Source organism: Muntiacus reevesi, chromosome 4 (genome assembly GCF_963930625.1).
Source record: "Muntiacus reevesi chromosome 4, mMunRee1.1, whole genome shotgun sequence".
Lineage (NCBI taxonomy): Eukaryota > Metazoa > Chordata > Mammalia > Artiodactyla > Cervidae > Muntiacus > Muntiacus reevesi.
In genome coordinates, this window is record NC_089252.1 from 55,416,455 (window position 1) to 55,432,850 (window position 16,396).

General features: G+C 47.7%; 1 protein-coding gene across 1 annotated transcript; it reads left to right on the forward strand.

Annotated features, from left to right (window-relative positions):
* Window positions 1-2,836: 2,836 nt before the first annotated feature.
* Window positions 2,837-15,617, forward strand: GRP (gastrin releasing peptide). Its single transcript, XM_065935185.1, has 3 exons — window positions 2,837-3,088; window positions 9,758-9,982; window positions 15,422-15,617. The coding sequence occupies exons 1-3, from the start codon at window positions 2,950-2,952 to the stop codon at window positions 15,457-15,459; spliced, it is 402 nt and encodes a 133-aa protein (XP_065791257.1). The 5' UTR covers window positions 2,837-2,949; the 3' UTR covers window positions 15,460-15,617.
* The last annotated feature ends 779 nt before the right edge of the window (window positions 15,618-16,396 follow it).

The window sequence follows — 16,396 nt, forward strand, 5'->3', positions numbered from 1 at the left end:
TTTCACAGTAAAAAACAAACAAACAAACATCAAAACCTAAACTTATGGAAGAGAATAATAATAATAAACGCCCTTAGTGAAGTCTGGGAGTCACTGAGCTGAAAAGAAACAGCAGAAGTCAGGAGCTGTCACGTTCAAGCCTGTGCCTGAGCATCCGGGGAGGAGGTCTGTGGTGTGTGATGTTGGGGTGACTGCCCCTTCTGTTTAGGGGACACTCTCCTGAGCAGAGCCCTGCCATGTCCGTCACCGCGTGTCCTGGCCCCGATGAGAGCGCATTGGACATGGAGCTGTGCTTAGTCAGTCGTGTCCGACTCTGTGCGACCCTGTGGACTGCAGCCCACCAGACTGCTCAGTCCGTGGGGTTCTCCAGGCAAGAACACTGGAGGGGGTTGCCATGCCCTCCGCCAGGGACTGAGCTGACCTGGGGAGTGACCTGTGTCTCCTGTGTCTCCTGATTGCAGAGGGATTCTTTACCTGCTGAGCCACTGATGAAGCCCCGGACATTGTAGACGCCCTCATCTTTAAGCTGTTGGGTGATCTAGAATCCATGTAGTGTAGCTGGGTCAAAATAATGTCCTGGGCCCATCACATTTCTCTCTTGGAAATCAAGAGTCAGGAAACAGAGATGGAGGCAGTTTCCAGTAGAGTTGGAAGACAGGAGGCTGGGAACCCAGCTCACCTACACACACATGCAAAGCAGATGCCACTGAAATATCATGGCTGTTAGATACATGAATCTTTTGTGGAAGTATCTAAAGGGTTGAGATCCATTTAGAAAGATTAAATGAAATGTTCCCAAATGGGGAATTCAATGAAGGAGTGCCCTAATTTGTGCCACGGTGATAAGAGGGTGCAACGCCCCACTAAGCCAAAGCAAGTGATGTATCCAAGCCGGAGCCTGGGTGCAGAAAGCCTGTAGACCAGGGGTTTAGAGCAAGAGCTGAAACGAATGGAGGAGCCCAGGTGCCTCTTGGCCTGTAAAAGACCAAAGAAAGAGTGGCCTGCCTGAATTAGCTCTCTCTGTAGAACCATTCCCACATTTTATTATATTTACAGTTGCTTTCCCTTGGTCTCAAAGTGGGAAAAACTTTATTAAAAGATTCTAAAATAATCTTGATTAAACTAAGGGGACAGGATATTTTTCTATAGCTTAATCTGGAGAGGAAAGGTTTAATGCCCCTCCGAAGGCATGGGGTTGCAGAAGGCATTTAGACGCGAGCATTTCTTGGGTTAGCTGTTCATTCATCACACAGTTGCTGGGCTCCACTGTGTCCAGGCGCTTTGCAGGCCCGCAGGCGGACGAGACCACGTCCCTGCGTTCAGGCGAGCTCACGCGAAGCGGGAGGCAGTGAACCTACAAATGGTCACCTGATGGTGGAACATTTGCTCCCTAATGAGCAGAGCCTGGGAGCCCAGCAGCATGGAGTCCAAACTGACGTGCCCCCCCCCCCCCCTTTAATTTTCACTTGGGAGCATCCCTCAGTATCCTTTTCTGTTGCCTGGCTCATAACAGTGCTCCTGGAATTAGAGCTTGTTTTAACCTCCTAGCCAGACACATACATGGAAATACTCCTCCAAGCTCAAGAACACTCAGTCATGCGACATGCACGTGTCATCATCTGAGACTGGCTCAGGTGCATTGGACCACCAGATAGAGAAGAATGTACGATTTCAACTTTAATTGGTATCAACAGCCAGTATTGACACGGAACACCAGCAGGGACCCACCAGCCGGTGATTCACCAGCACTTGGTGAGGAAGAGGCACGCAGGAGCGCAGCAACACCCCCAGCTCTGGCAGCCGAATCGTGGGCAACAGCATCCTCCCCGCTTCCAGGCACTGCGGCCTGGCTATGGCGCCCACCTGCTTTGTATCCATGGCGCTGAGAATCTCTGGAGTTGAGCCGGCGGCCCTTCCTCATCTCTGAGAACAGGAGGCGCAGGGCAAAGACGCCCAGCTCTAGAGGAGTGTGTAAACAGCAGTTGAGGGACAGTTTGAGCCAGCTGGTAGGCGCAGCCCAGGGAAACCGGCATAAAAGCTTCATCCACTACGCGGACGCTGATGAAGGGAACCGGGAGGGTAGTAAAACTGTTGCTAGTTCCCATCACATTACACGTCTTTCCCGCTCCAGCTTCCATTGCACCTCATGGGCAGGGACGGAAAACCCAGGTGGGGTGAGGGTATCTGCTGGAGGTGGCCAGTGAGGGGTGGGGTTAGGGGCGCTCTGCAGGAGGTAGGCAAAGGTCTGGAGGTTCGTGGGCTGGGACGCGAGGAGGGAGGTGGTCCCCAGAGCGGGAAAGGTTTGAGAATAAAAAGTGCTCCCCCCCCAAAAAAAAAAATTGCAAAAAAAAAAAAAAGTGCTTTGCAATTCGGGCTCCAATCCCCTCCAGCAAAGCCCAGCCTAAAAATATCCATCCTCCGCGCTCATCCCTCTCTACAGCCCTCGCTCCGCCGCGCCCCTCGCCCCGGGGTCAGGCGGCCGCGTCCTCGCTCCCCCTTTGCTGGATCCGAGGGCAGCTAGCCAGGAGGCGCCCTGGACGGGCTGGGAAAGGAGGGGTTCACTACATTGTGTTGGAGCGACCGCGTCGTGGGTGGAAAGGAGTCCAGTGTGGGGAGGTGGGCGGGTCCACGCGGGAAAGAGAGAGGTGCGCCGGGTACGTCCCGCCTTTTCACCCCTGGGCGGGAAGATGGGTGGTTTTCGGAGACCCGGCGCTCGCCACAGGGAGACGTCAGAGCGCTCTGGGCCGCGGCGGAGGAGCCCCCCACCTCCACCCCCCGCCCTCCCGGGCTTGCATATAAAGCCCCGGCGCGGCGGCGGCCGGAGCAGAGGCGGGCGGCAGCGGCGGCGGCGGCGCTGCTCCGAGCTGCGGGTCCTGGGCTCGCCTCCGCGGGAGAACGCGCTCTCCGTCAAGCCTCGCCTCGGCGCTCCGGACGCCTCCCGTAGGGACCATGCGCGGTCTCGAGGTCCCGCTCGTCCTGCTGGCGCTGGCTCTCTGCCTGGTGTCCCGGGGATCGGCCGCCCCGGTGACGGTTGGCCGAGCCACCGTGCTGGCCAAGATGAACCCGCGCGGCAGCCACTGGGCGGTCGGTGAGTGTCCCGCGCGCCCGGGTCCCTGCGGGGCCAGCCGGCCGCCGCGCGCGTCTCCGCATCGCCCGCCGTTCCTGCGGCTCGGCCTTGGGGGGCTGGGTGTGCTCCGACCTTTCGACCCAAACGCCCACCCTGCCCTTCAGCATCCAGGGAGGCCGTCGGTCCTCCCGCTGTCTTCCCTTCTCCCCAGGACACCCACCCAGCACGCAGCGCCTCCGAATCCCAGAGAGAACTCCCCGCGGAATCTCCCTGCACCGCCCTTTATGCACTAATCACGACCCTGTCCGGCACGGTTCTCTCCCCGAACAATTTCAGGGATCTGGGTCCCCAGGGCGTCCCGGGGCCCTGGTCCAGCCCGGCGCCCGCGCCTTTGCGCTGCAGAAAGCCACAGGTGTGGGCCCGGGGCGCGGCGCCCACCCCGCCTTTCAGATCCGTTCGGCGCTCGAATCCCACCTCGGTTTGGGGCCCGCCTGAATTTCCTGTCTTTTTTTTTTTTTGCCTTGAAGCGATTTTCTTTTCTCTGCCCTTTTGCCTCTTTTCCCTCTTTCCATCCAGCAGGCTCTGCGCTCGGGGAATCACCCGGTCCCCACGCGGATCCCGTGTCTGTGTCCCCAGAGTCCTAATTTCCCCTGCCTCTCTCGCCCTCTAACCTCGCTCCTTCCCCCTGCCCCTCCGCCTGTAAGTCCCGCTCTCCCGGCTTGGAGGTGTGCGGGTCCCGGCCTGGCACCGAGGCGGGTTGGGCGCCGGGCCGCGGAGCGCGCTCGCTGCCTTCCCGGGCCGCCCGGAGCGACCCCGCCGCTTCGACATCACGCCGGAGCCCTCTGCCGCGCGGAGCAGAGGCTTTGGCCAACAATGCAAAGCGCTCGGCTTCCTCGGACACCTCCCCTCTACACCACGGCCAGCTACAATAACCCAGCATTTCCCCGGAAGCCAGTCGATCCCTGGAGAGATGTCAGGCGGCGTGTTTCACGATTTCCTTAGTCATCTACTTAGGAGAGGTGGGAGGGTGTGTTGGAAAGATACCTACTAATTCAACTCTTAGAGGCGTTACAGCATCTCTGTGTGAAGACTAGGATGCGTTTATGGGGGCGGAGGGGCGTGGAGTGTGAGGTGAGAACTTCAGATGCTCAGACCCTGTGCCTTGTGAAGGGTTCCCGCAGAGAAATGGAGAGTTCTGGGTTGCAATAGCATAGTTCTCATAACTACTTAAGGAATCATTTGCCAAGTCCTCAACCCCAGACAGAAATATTTGTCATCTTTGAGGGACAGCGAAGCCCAGGAGCCGGGTATAGGAAGGAAAGATGGGGATGGGTGAAAAGCCCTGCACACCCAGAGAGAAGGAGACTTGGAAGGTATAAAGAAGTCGAACCTAGAACTGATACTGAACCAGCTGGGTGTGTTTGGGGGGTCCTGAAGAGCTCTGGTTCCACAGGCCCTTTATGTCTTAGTGCAGAAAAGAATTCAGGGAGAGGCAAAGAGATAGATAATAAGTGATTTATTATAAAAGGCTGCTTGTGAGGTTGACAAGTTGGCCAGTGAGAAATGCTGCAGCTTGAGACCTTACTGAGCTATGGTTTCGTGATCAAAGAAAAAACAGGGAGGGGGAGAAGAACTTCTTTGCTTTGAGTAGACAGTCATGCTTCCACCATCAGCTCCTCCTCCAGGTTGGGGAGGGGAGTTCTGTGGTCCCTATGTGGTCAAACTAAGTCTGCAAACTGTTGTTTTTTGTGTGTCCAGAGAGCATGTCCTAAGGACCACTAACTTACCGAGCTCGCTGGCAGGATGTGGGTCTCATGCCACCATTGTTTTATTGTTTAGGGACATGTCTCATACTTCTGTTGCGTGGTTTTGTCGTAAGCAAGCCTGCTTGGTTTTGGCATTAAGCAAACCTGCTCTCTTGAGTAACTGAACTTCCAGGAGTCTCCCATATTTTTCCTACTTACAATCCCCTAGTAGGGTTAACTATCTAATTACCTATTTTGTTCCTTTAATCTGTCCCTATCAATACTGAAAAAGGGCTCCTGGGAGTTTAGATCAAGTGGTCATTGCCTAGTCTGGCCCGCAGCCAATGGGGTGAGAAGGTGGAAGCCTCCAGATTTCTAGCCTCTTTTTGCTCATACATGTTTTTGTACTAAAAAGGCTCATCGTTAGGTAACCCTTGAAGGCCAAAAGCAGGACAAGAGAGCTAGCGGGAAAGCTAGAATTAAGTTGTTTCTTTTTAAAGGTTAATTTTGGGGACTTCCCTAGTGGTCCAGTGGTGACGACTCCATGCTCTCAACTTAGGAGTCCCGGGTCTGATCCCTGGTCAGGGAGCTAGATCCCATGTGTCGTAATTAAGGCCTGGTACAGCCAAATAAATACAGGTAAATAAATAAAAATAAAAACGTCCTTCTAACTTTTATTGGAGTATACTTGCTTTCCAAAGCCGCCTTAGTTTCTGCTGTGCGTATGCATTATCCGCTTCCTTTTGGAGCTCCTTCCTATTCAGGCCGCCACGGTGCCTTAAGTAGAGTCCCCTGTGCTTCACGGCATGCTCTCTTCGTTATCTATTTTGTGCACAATAGCAGCAGTGTTTCTGTGTCCATCCCAAGCTCTCAGTTCCTCCCGCCCTCTCTCTCTCTCTTGGTATCCGTATGAAGAGTACTGACCAGTGGCGCCCCACATTGTCTTATTCTGTGTTTGCAAACACGCTCACTTTCCTTTTTCAGAGTTGTGCAGAGTTGATGAAGGGAAAGAGGGAGGTGATGTAGAGAATCACATTTGAGTTGAAAGTGACTCAACTTTTCCTGCAATGGCGAAGTTTGCTTTGGGTGGATGTGCCCTCTATTGGCCTGTGAGCATTCACAAGCATGAACAACACGCTAGGCTTTAAACTGAGCTTTCTGCTCTAAGTAAATGCCTATCCTCCTCAATCACTGAAGACATGCAGTTTGCTTTTAATTAAAGCAAACGAAAGCCACATACCGCTGACTGTGAAGAAGCTGTCAGCCCAAATTTGCAGGTTTTTTAAGTGATTTGCCTTTTCCAGCTGAGGGGAGCCATGATGTGGCCGTGGAGAGGAAGTTAACAGACTAAAAACTTAACCAGTTCTTACCTGGCTTGATGTTCATGGAAATGTTTTGTGTGTGATGAAAATACAGGTCAGCACTAATACTGGGGCCTCTCCCCTCTGTGCCCTTGAAGTGTTTCTGGCCGTGGTTCTGACTCTGATGTCGAGCGTGCCATGGAAGGTTCAATTCCGAACGCCAGGGTCCCGCTGCAGAATGGTTTATGTAATTGTGCTGCCACAGTCACTGTGAAACACGGCTGACGTATCACTCCCCCCACCCCCCAAAAAAGAAAGAAAAACTAGGTCTTATGCTCAACACTTTCTGTCTTAATAGATATTGTCTGAAGTTAGGATAATCTTCAAGTTTGCAGTTCAAGAAAATTCTTTTCTCTTGTAAACCTGCCATTTTAGTGATATTTCTAAGTGATAAAAAAGGATAAAACCCACCTCCCCACCCCCAGCGAAGGTTTATTTTTTTCTAGTGCCTGTCTTTTGTCTGTGCTGAGATCTCCCTTAATGTGATATGGACACATAACAAATGATGATGGGAGAAGAGATGGAAGTAGGCATATCATCCATGTTGTCATGGAGACGATTATTTGGTTGACGGTCGCTAGTTAAGTAGTGCATTAGGACTCAGGGGATGTGTGCTTCCCTGGGATGTTATGGGTGATGCACTTTCCTTAGAAAAGGAGAAAAGTCTGTGGTCTAGGGAAGGGAGTCTGAACACCCAGCCACCAAAATGGCAAATACTGAAATTCAGTACAGGGTCCCAGGAGCTGTGTGTAGCTATGTGCTAGGCTCATCGTTTCCGATTCTTTGTGACCCCATGAACTGTAGCCTGCCAGGCTCCTCTGTCCAGGGGATTTCCCAGGCAAGAATATTGAAGTGGGTTGCCATTTCCTCCTCCCCTCGCCCAGGGATCAAACCTGAATCTCCTGTGTGTCCTGCATCGGCAGGCAGATTCTTTACCACTGAGACACCCAGGAAGCCCCCAAGGTCCCAAGAGTCTACATTAAATCACCCAAAGAATGGAGGCCTGCTTTAGCCTTCCATTTTAGAAAAGTCACAAAATTATTCAAGCATGACAAAGACAAAGTCCTTCTTTGTAAAAACATCCCCATCATCCCTCCGCTTCAGTGCCAATAATGCCTTTCTCATTTCCAGGATCCTAACTAGATGACAGGCAATGACCAAGAGCAAGAGCCACGAGGTCATTATTGGGAGCATCAGATTCTAACCCTGCTTTCCCATTATCATGATTCAATTTCCTCCATGTTAATAAAGCCAAGTGACTTGCTACTTCCTGGGAAGTTGTGCAACATGATCGTTTAGATGGCTGAAGGCGCGGTTATTTAGTGCATTTCCGGACACCAAGGTCACCCAGCAGATGAGCGGGGAGCCAGCCTTTCAAGACTCCAGTGCTTCACTTGGGACGGTGTCCTCAGTCGAGGCTTAGAGTTGGGTGAAGCGTCAGGCCCTAAGCGACTTGGCAAAGCTCACACCACAATGCAGGGAAGCCTCATTTTTAGGCTTCCCAATGTGCACAGAATCAATTTTTTTGAGCTACATAATGAGTCATGACATAGTGATATATGATCACCATTCCTTTTGATGACATTAGAAAGCCTTTTGTAAACTTTATCCTTATTTCCAAGCCCCAGAATGATTTCTAACTGCCTTCTATTCTTAGGAAGTTCAAAGACACTTGAAAAGCAGTATAATACCATAGAGTCGGGACTGCGACCTGATTTTAATCCCAGAATCTTTACTTGTACATGTGCGACCTTTGGCAAGCCTCATTTTCATCAAACTGATTGGGGTGTGGGTCAAATGAAATAGTCTGCATTTAAACATCCTGTGGACTGTAAGTTACACAAACAAGTAATAAAGTCAAGGTCTGGGCTTCTCTCTTGGTAGACAGAGCTGTTAGGAAGGAGCCTCCTTCCATTTCAAGTGGTCTCGGGGTCTATCAATACCTTTTTCACGGTCTTTGCCTTACAGACTTCTAATGCCAGTCAACACTAAAGCCACAAAGAGCTCTTTCCTTGTGAACTTTAAATCAAATGCACCATAGTTTTATTAACATGAGAAATTAAGTGTTCTACAACTCAATTACACAGACTTCCCTGGTCACTCGCTGGTAAAGAATTGACCTGCAATGCAGATTAGAGTTTGATCCCTGGGTCAGGAAGATCCCCTGGAGAAGGAAATGGCAACCCAGTATCTTTGCCTGGGAAATCCCATGAACAGAGAAGCCTGGGGGCTACAGCTCATGGGATCGAAAAAGAGTCGGACACAGCTTAGCAATTAAACAACAACAAAATCCAATTACAGAGAAATGAGGGAAATCAACCGAAGAAAGTAAATAAGATACCCGGAGTATATTTAAGCCATGGGCTAAAGTGTTAGGAATGCAGTCGTTAAATTTCATACCCCTTCTGATCCTATGGCTAACCCCAGTTGCGTACATGAATTTTTATGTTTTTAGTGGTTTGGCCTCTTGCATAGCAACTTTTATTTGTTTTTTGTGGCAAATGCTCGTCTCTGGAGTGACTGATAGACTTTTGTGACCATTTTAACCTCCTAGAGAAAAATCCTGCTTCTTGGTGGCTGAAATGCATTGGCCAGAACTTGTCTTCAACTTATTTTTCATTACGAAGTGTAATTTCTAGGTGCAATTTTAGGTTCAGTCTCAGCTAAAATTCTAAGAAAGCTTAAATGAAAAATTCCTTTGGTACAGATAAGAGGAAAGCAACACCTTTTTAATCACACAAAGAAGAGCATGGAGACTTTTCTTTTCAGGAGAAATTCAAAATTGACTGGGGAAGGTGTTCAAATGCCATCCTTTAGCTGGGAATAGAATTCTACGCAGGCAGAACTGGTGATAGAATTTTAGATATTAAAAAAAAAAAGAATTTTAGATATGGAAGTTTCCTTTGATGTCATGTGACCCAACACGCTCATTTATGGTTGATAAAATTGAAGGCTGGGGGTGCTATATGACTTGAGAGAGGCTAGTGAGCAGAGGGACCAGACCCAGGGCTCCTGAGTTGCGGTTCTGAATTCTGTCCATTCATTAGGGGTTTTGAGCTGGGAGCAAAATCTGTCAGTTGTTTACAAACTAACTCCTTCTCCTAATAGAGTGCAGTTTATATTGCATTTAGGAGGAAGAAGCACAAACGCAGTTGGTGCCTTTTTTAATTTCTCGTTAATTCATTCCCCTGGGTTAAATTAGTGGCATGCTGTTTTTGGTTTTGTTGGCGTTTTTTTTTTTTTTTTTGAACCAGAGTATATGCTTATTTTAATTTTTACGAGTGTGTCATTGAACATTCTTTTTTAAAATTGGGGTATAACTGACATCCAATGTTATGTAAGTTACACGTGTACAAGATAGTGATTCATAATTTTAAAGGTTAGACGTCATTTCCAGTTATTATAAAATATTGGCTGTGTATGGTTTCTGCTCTTGCTCCTGCTGCTGCTAAGTTGCCTCAGTCGTGTCCGACTCTTTGTGACCCCATGGACTGTAGCCCACCAGGCTCCTCTGTCCCTGGGATTCTCCAGGCAAGAACGCTGGAGTGGGGTGCCATTTCCTTCTCCATTCTGCTTTTGAACAGGACACTTAATGGGAAAAAAAAGAGCAGATTCCCCACCAATTCAGGAGGAGGAGAGTCTGAAGGAACAGCTGAGGGAGTTCATCCAGTGGGAAGAAGCAACAAAGAACTTGCTAAGCCTCCTACAAGCAAAGGTGGCCCAAGGCCACCAGCCACCTCCACAGGAGCCCCTGAGCTTTCCCCAGCCTGCCTGGGATTCAGAGGACGTCAGCAACTTCAGAGACGCAGGTTCGAGACTCAAGGGTACAGTGAACATACCGGGAGGTGGAGGTCGGGAGAGGTGGGCTGGGGCGGGAGTGGAAGGCGCGTGGGGAAGTTGGAAGGAGGGGAAGTCTTTGCTCGGGGAAGGACAAAGCTGCTCTTCACAGCGGCTCCTGCAGGCTGACGCTGTACACACTCAGAGGACACGTGGCCGGCCCCACGCTAGCTTTTCTTTTCAACGTCATCAATCATCTTTCCTCCTAACACATCGAACTCCTGTTTGGGAGTTTTGGTAGCAATTGTGCATTGGGAGGGTTTTGTAATCTACCACATCCTTCCCCAATATTTTGATCATGAGGCCGTAGATTATTTGAGCTGATCCCTGTGGAACTCTAGATATATTTATTCATGTGTATACATCTTAAAGATTCATTTATTTGGCTGCGCTGGGTCTGAGCTGCAGCACACAGGATCTTCGATCTTCACTGCAGATCTCTTTAGTTGCAGTGCGTAGGATCTCTAGGTGCGGCACATAAACTTTTAGCCTTGGCATGGGGGTCCTAGTTCCCTGACCAGGGATCAAACTCTCATCCCATGCATTTGAAGGTGGATTCTTAACCCCTAGGCCACCAAGGAAGTCCCGAGATATGTTTACTTTTTGATGAACACTAGTGGAAGAGCCTTTTGCAAGAGAGCAGTCTCGTTTGCTATTTCAGATGCAAGCTCGTACCCCTTCATATTTGTTCCAAATTTACCTAGTTTGAGTCTCATCCGAATATTTTAAAACTTGGTGAAAATATCTCAGGTCAACTAATTCATTCTGTATGTGATTTTACAGAGGACAGAGGAAAAGATCTATACCAAATTGGCACTGTTAGGTACAAAGACAGTAAACAAGCTGAAAGAGAAAATAAAATTTATAGGAAGAAAGCAGGGCAGCTGAAAATGAGATGTCTTGCTAACTTTTAAGAAGTTTCCATGAAATTTATGACAAAAGGCAAAAGTAATCATTGAAATCCTAATCATAATAGCCAAATGAACACAACATTGTAAATAAACTATACTCCAATAAAAATTAATTAAAAAGAATAATAACCACTAGTGTTAGTATTTTCCATAATCCAAGTACTGGGTAGAAGAGCTTACCATTTCCTCGAGTGGATGCTCACAGCAGTCTTAGGAGGAAGATTCAGGAAGATTCTCTTCCTCTCTCCATTTTAAAGGTGAGGATACTTGGGGACCAGCCATGTAGCCTTTCACGGGAGAAGCCGGTGCGGTCTGCCTTGGACAGTCTGTCGCTGTTCGAGGGGAGGCACGGTCCTGCTGATCCTAGAAATGAAGGGTTTGGGGGGCAGTGGCAGCCTTCCCTCTTGCTGCTTCTGGTGAAAATAACGTCGAGCTTCCCTCGCAGACCTTGGGGAGCTCTCGCGGTGGTTGCCCCTGACTGGGCCCCTTGGTAGAGGCTCCGGGCTGGCGTGGCCGGGCCTTGGCTGGTCTCTCAGAGCCTCTCACAGCGTCAGTCTATTGTGGGTTCTCTGTTCTAAATGCAAACAAAAAAGGTTATTTGTTGCATGAAGCACCTAGAGAGGAAGTCTCTTCTAAAGCCTTTATTCAGAAAGAAAATCTGGATTACATCAACCAATATAGAAATAAGTACCAACTTTGTGCAGAGCCCCGAGGGCCTGAGTCTCTGGTCCACACCGGTGTTATACAAGCTCCCGTGTCTACTAATGAATCACGTGGCTCTGAGGGGTCTGGGGATTTGTGATTGACTTCTTGGGCCCTGGCTGGCCTGGGGCTATTCTTGGTCAAGTGCTTTGCTTCCCGTGGGTGGATATCCAATAGCAGGGACTTCTCCGGGGTCAGAAGACTAACCGTGATCACCACCGTAAAACCCTCTAAAATAGCAAACACTGAAATGGACTTAGCCTCACAGAGCATTCATAGAATACCACCTCTCCACACCCCGGCTTCCCAGGGGTCTTAGTGGTAAAGAAGCTGCCTGCCAGTGCAGGAGACCCAGGAGACTCCGCTTCGAGCCCTGGGTTGGGAAGAGCCCCTGGAGAAGGAAATGGCAGCCCACTCCAGTATTCTTGCCTGGAGAATCCCATGGACAGAGGAGCCTGGCGGGCCATACAGTCCATGGGGCCGCACAGAGCCGGACACGATTGAGCACACGGGCAGACACACCACATCCTACCACGTTATTAACCCACAGTGCTTCATTTTGACTCAGGCAACAACATCCGCTTGAGTTGCTTTATTCCCCCAAACCTAGCTCTGCATAACTCTGGAATGTTTTGAAAAGTGCAACTCCTCCCTCAAGGATCAAAGTTTTTGGGTCATCTTCAGAAGGACGTTCTGTAAACTTCAAAAGCAATTGCAAAAGAATAGCTCCAAAAATGTCTTTGAGTGGCATTACTACATGATGGATTGGGTGGGCAGTTATAAAGAGTGACTGTTTTAAGGGGACAATATTTATCAATATGCAGTGTGAGCTGAAAAAGTCATCTTTTTCTAATCAGGCCCTGCTTTTCTATTACATCTCTTTATGCTCGGTTCCGTTCCTCTTTTTACAGCTTCAGAAAGCCCATCTCATTTAATTCCACCTCAGATTGAATAATTAGCTGTTGCACACACTGGTCCCATTCTTTTGGATATATTTCCCAGCAGCATGGAAGACAAATTCAACAGTTAGTTTTGCAGAGACCAAAACAGTTTATCTCTTGCTTTAGAAACTTCACCTCAATGAAAGTATATTGATACGAAAATGGATAACATCCTACAATTATCTTACACAGAGGAAGTACCAAGAGAACCATTTTATTAGAAATCCTTATATCTCTTAGTGTTAGAAAGAAGTTTAACAATTCAGCCAAGCATTATCAGAATTAACAGCAGGACTTTTCTTAAAATTAAAAACTATCCACATGCTCCCCTCTCCCATTTTAGGAATAAAGCATCAAGTCCTGCTGCCAAACCTCCCAGACCTGTAGTTGAAACTGAGCATCTTCCTATGTTTCATGACAAAGATATTTACTTGATTCAGGAAAAGATTTGTATAAAGCATACTGAACCTAGAACAGTATATCATGACCAACAGGATCCAGAACTTTATTAGCAATTATGGCCAGTAATTTATCAAGGTTAAACCTATGTCTTTTAACTCTTCCCTTCTCACAAAAGTTAATGGAATTTTTACCCTATGGTTTCTATAACATGAAAGTGTTCGGCTCAGCCCCAGAATCTAATCCATAATCCTGGAGGTGGCTGTGGTTTGTCCTGAGTTTCAGTGAATGTTGAGGTTGGTCTTTGGGTTCCTTTTGTAATCTGGACCCAGTTCACTGTTTTTTTTTTTTCTTCTTCTTCTTCTTTTCTTTTTCTCTTTTTTTTTCTTCTTCTTTTTTCAGCCTAGCATTTTTTCTCTTATTTGGTTGACATGGGAGAAGGGACATGGAGAATGAATTGCAAGGAGTGTTTATGGAAAGAAAGTAAATGTACAAATTTGCCCTCACTTAAAAATTTTTTTCTTTTTAAGTCAGTGCTATTTTAATTTAGTTTGGCCTTACCACGAGGCATGCAGGATCTTCGTTCCTGGACCAGGGATGGAACTTGTACCGCTGCATTCCAAGTGCAGAGTCCTAACCGCTGGGCCACCAGGGAGGTCCCTGCCCTCACCTTTAAGGGATTGCTCTGACTGTTCCATCAGATCAGCAAAGGCAATAACTTTATTTATTAATATGTGAAATGCTCTAAAGGTAGCCAGATATCGTAAAAACAACATACAATTGAGAATAACTAAAAAGCTTCTGATTACCCTGACCATTTATATGAAGGAGCAGAGAGAAGCCGGCCCCCACCTCAAGTAGAGTTCCTTCCTACCCCTAACCATGGACCCTTCTCCTGCCCTTGATTTTCCTCGGTTACACAATTTGTCTTTTTATTGTCACTTTACTTCCATCCTCTTGAGCCAAACTCTCAGATTCAATATTCTGAGCCAACACCGGGGACTTCCATGCGGCCTGACCTCGGCTGACCCCTGTGTGAGTGGTGGCTCATATCACAAATGTATGGCTGCATCTTCAGGCAGGCTGGTGACCCTGAATAGTGCAACCTGGCCTCCTGGAGGAAAGCAAAGCTAATTGGCCTGTGTGGGAATTGAACCCCAGGCCCTGGCTTCATTATCACCTGGTCAAAGCAATCGAGCCACTGAGCAGGTAATAACTGACCTGAGAATCTCAGTAATTCCTTTATTAGGAACAAATGGCTGGTCTGGATGCTGGGGAACCTGAATTGCCGGAGAATCTGGGAAGGTGTAATAAGCTCTCGTCTGGATGAAAAGTGTTTTCTCATCTCAGTGGGTAAAGGGTGCTGTATGGGAACAAGACAAGTGGTTTAAAATCAAAGCTACTCATCCTTTCTTCAGTCTTAGCTAATTTGAACAGAAGCCACAACAAGCCAGCCACAAGCAATGTAGAATTGGCAGAAACCCACATTAGCTCCTCTTCCCAAGTTGCCCACACGACTACCATTCACAGTCATGGGTTTATAATGTGTAATTGTGTAATTCATGAGCTAGCTTTGACTTGTGGAAGGAGGCTTTGCCAGAGAAGCAAAGCAGCAATTAAGATTCCACATTCTCTAGCAATTCTCCCATCCAGCTGCCACTTTAGTAGAAAATTCCTGGAAATAATACATTTACATTTCCAATGTTAGTCAAACTATACCTGTGTAAATGCACTTATCTGTGAAACAGAGACAGAGTGACAAAGAGATGGGACTTGTGGTTGCCAAGGGTGGGAGGGGTGGGGGACGGATGCATTGGGCGTCTGGGATTCGCAGAGGCAGTAAACTGTTCCACACGGAGCAGATGAACACAGGCTCTGTTGTACGGCACAGGGAGCTGTATTCAATATCCTGTGAGAAGCTACAATGGAAAAGAACAGGAAAAAGGAATGTATATATATGTGTAACTGGATCACTTTGCTAGAGTGCAGAAATTAACGCATTATAAATCAATTACGTTTCAATAAGATACATTTTTAAGAGAAGTTTTCTTAAAGCTTTGTGAATATGCAGAAAACTTTGTGAAAATATATATGTGATTACATCTGTGTAGTCACATCAGGGCATAATGTAAGCTAATATAACAAAAAGACCTGGAAATATAGTGGCTTCCCAAAAAGAGGACGTTAATTTCCCTCTCGGGGGACAACTGTGGTTCTAAGGATTAATGTGTTCAGAGTCACCTGGAGGTCTTATGAGATCACAGATCACTGGGTCCCATTCCCAGTATTTCCAGTTCAGTAGGTCTGGGGTAGACCCAGGAATCTGCCTTTCTACCAAGCTCCCAAGTGATGGTTTGTTGGGAATGCATTTACTTTCTAGCATTAGACTTCAGCATCACTAACTCCGTCTGCTTAACTCTTTCTAATATTTTTTAACTTGGTGGACTCTTCACTCCAGGTTCTCAGCATGAAGGAAGGAACCCCCAGATGAACTGACAATGACAACAGCCGCCTCCCTCAAAGAAGCAAAACAAAACCCTTAAGAAGCTGCATTCTATGGGCATCAGTTCTACTGGATCATCAACAAATTTCCTTTGTGCAAAATACCTAACTATTCTTGTACCTTTCAACTTTGACTAAAGTCATGATTTTCAAGCAGCATCTTCTGGTTTGAACTTGTTTGCTGTGAAAAATTGTCCATAAAAAGTCTTCTAATTAGTGTTCTTTACATCTAGGCTATTAGATTCCAGTCCCCAACCTGTTACCATTCACAATAAAAGCTTAAACACATGGTCCAAAGGGCAGGCAGTTCTCTTATTTCAGTTCCAGATAAGAGGCAGTGATTAGCACTGAGACTAACAAACAGCTTGGGACTTCCCAGTGGTTGACTCCACGCTCCCATGCAGGGAGCGTGGGTTTGATCCCTGGTTGGGAACTAAGGCCCCACGTGCTGCAGCTGCAAACACACACACAAACCCCAGAAAACAACAGCAAAAAGGAAACAAACAGCTTGACAATGAACTTTGGTGCTTATGGATGAAGGCGGGCTGAATATTCAGCTTTCCCCCCTGAAAGCCACTTACAGAATCCTTTATAGATGCCACTACTGGAAGCTCAGACTTGCTTTATTACCAGCAGATGGGCTAGGATGAACATAGAAGCCGGCCTTCTTTATCATGCAATAATTCCCATCTTCGCAGTCCTTACCATGACCAGGTATTTTGTCCATATTACTGATATTCTCCTCATAAGAGTTTCGTAAGCTGAGATGACTCTTCTTACCTAACAGCCAAGGAAACAGAGAGTCAGTTCCGCTGACTTGCCCAAGGTCACACACTCAAGGGGACTGGGATTCAAACTTCTACAGCCATCAGATATTCTGTAGCATTTCACAGTGTTTCTATTACCTCATTTTGAGACCCTCTGCCAGGAT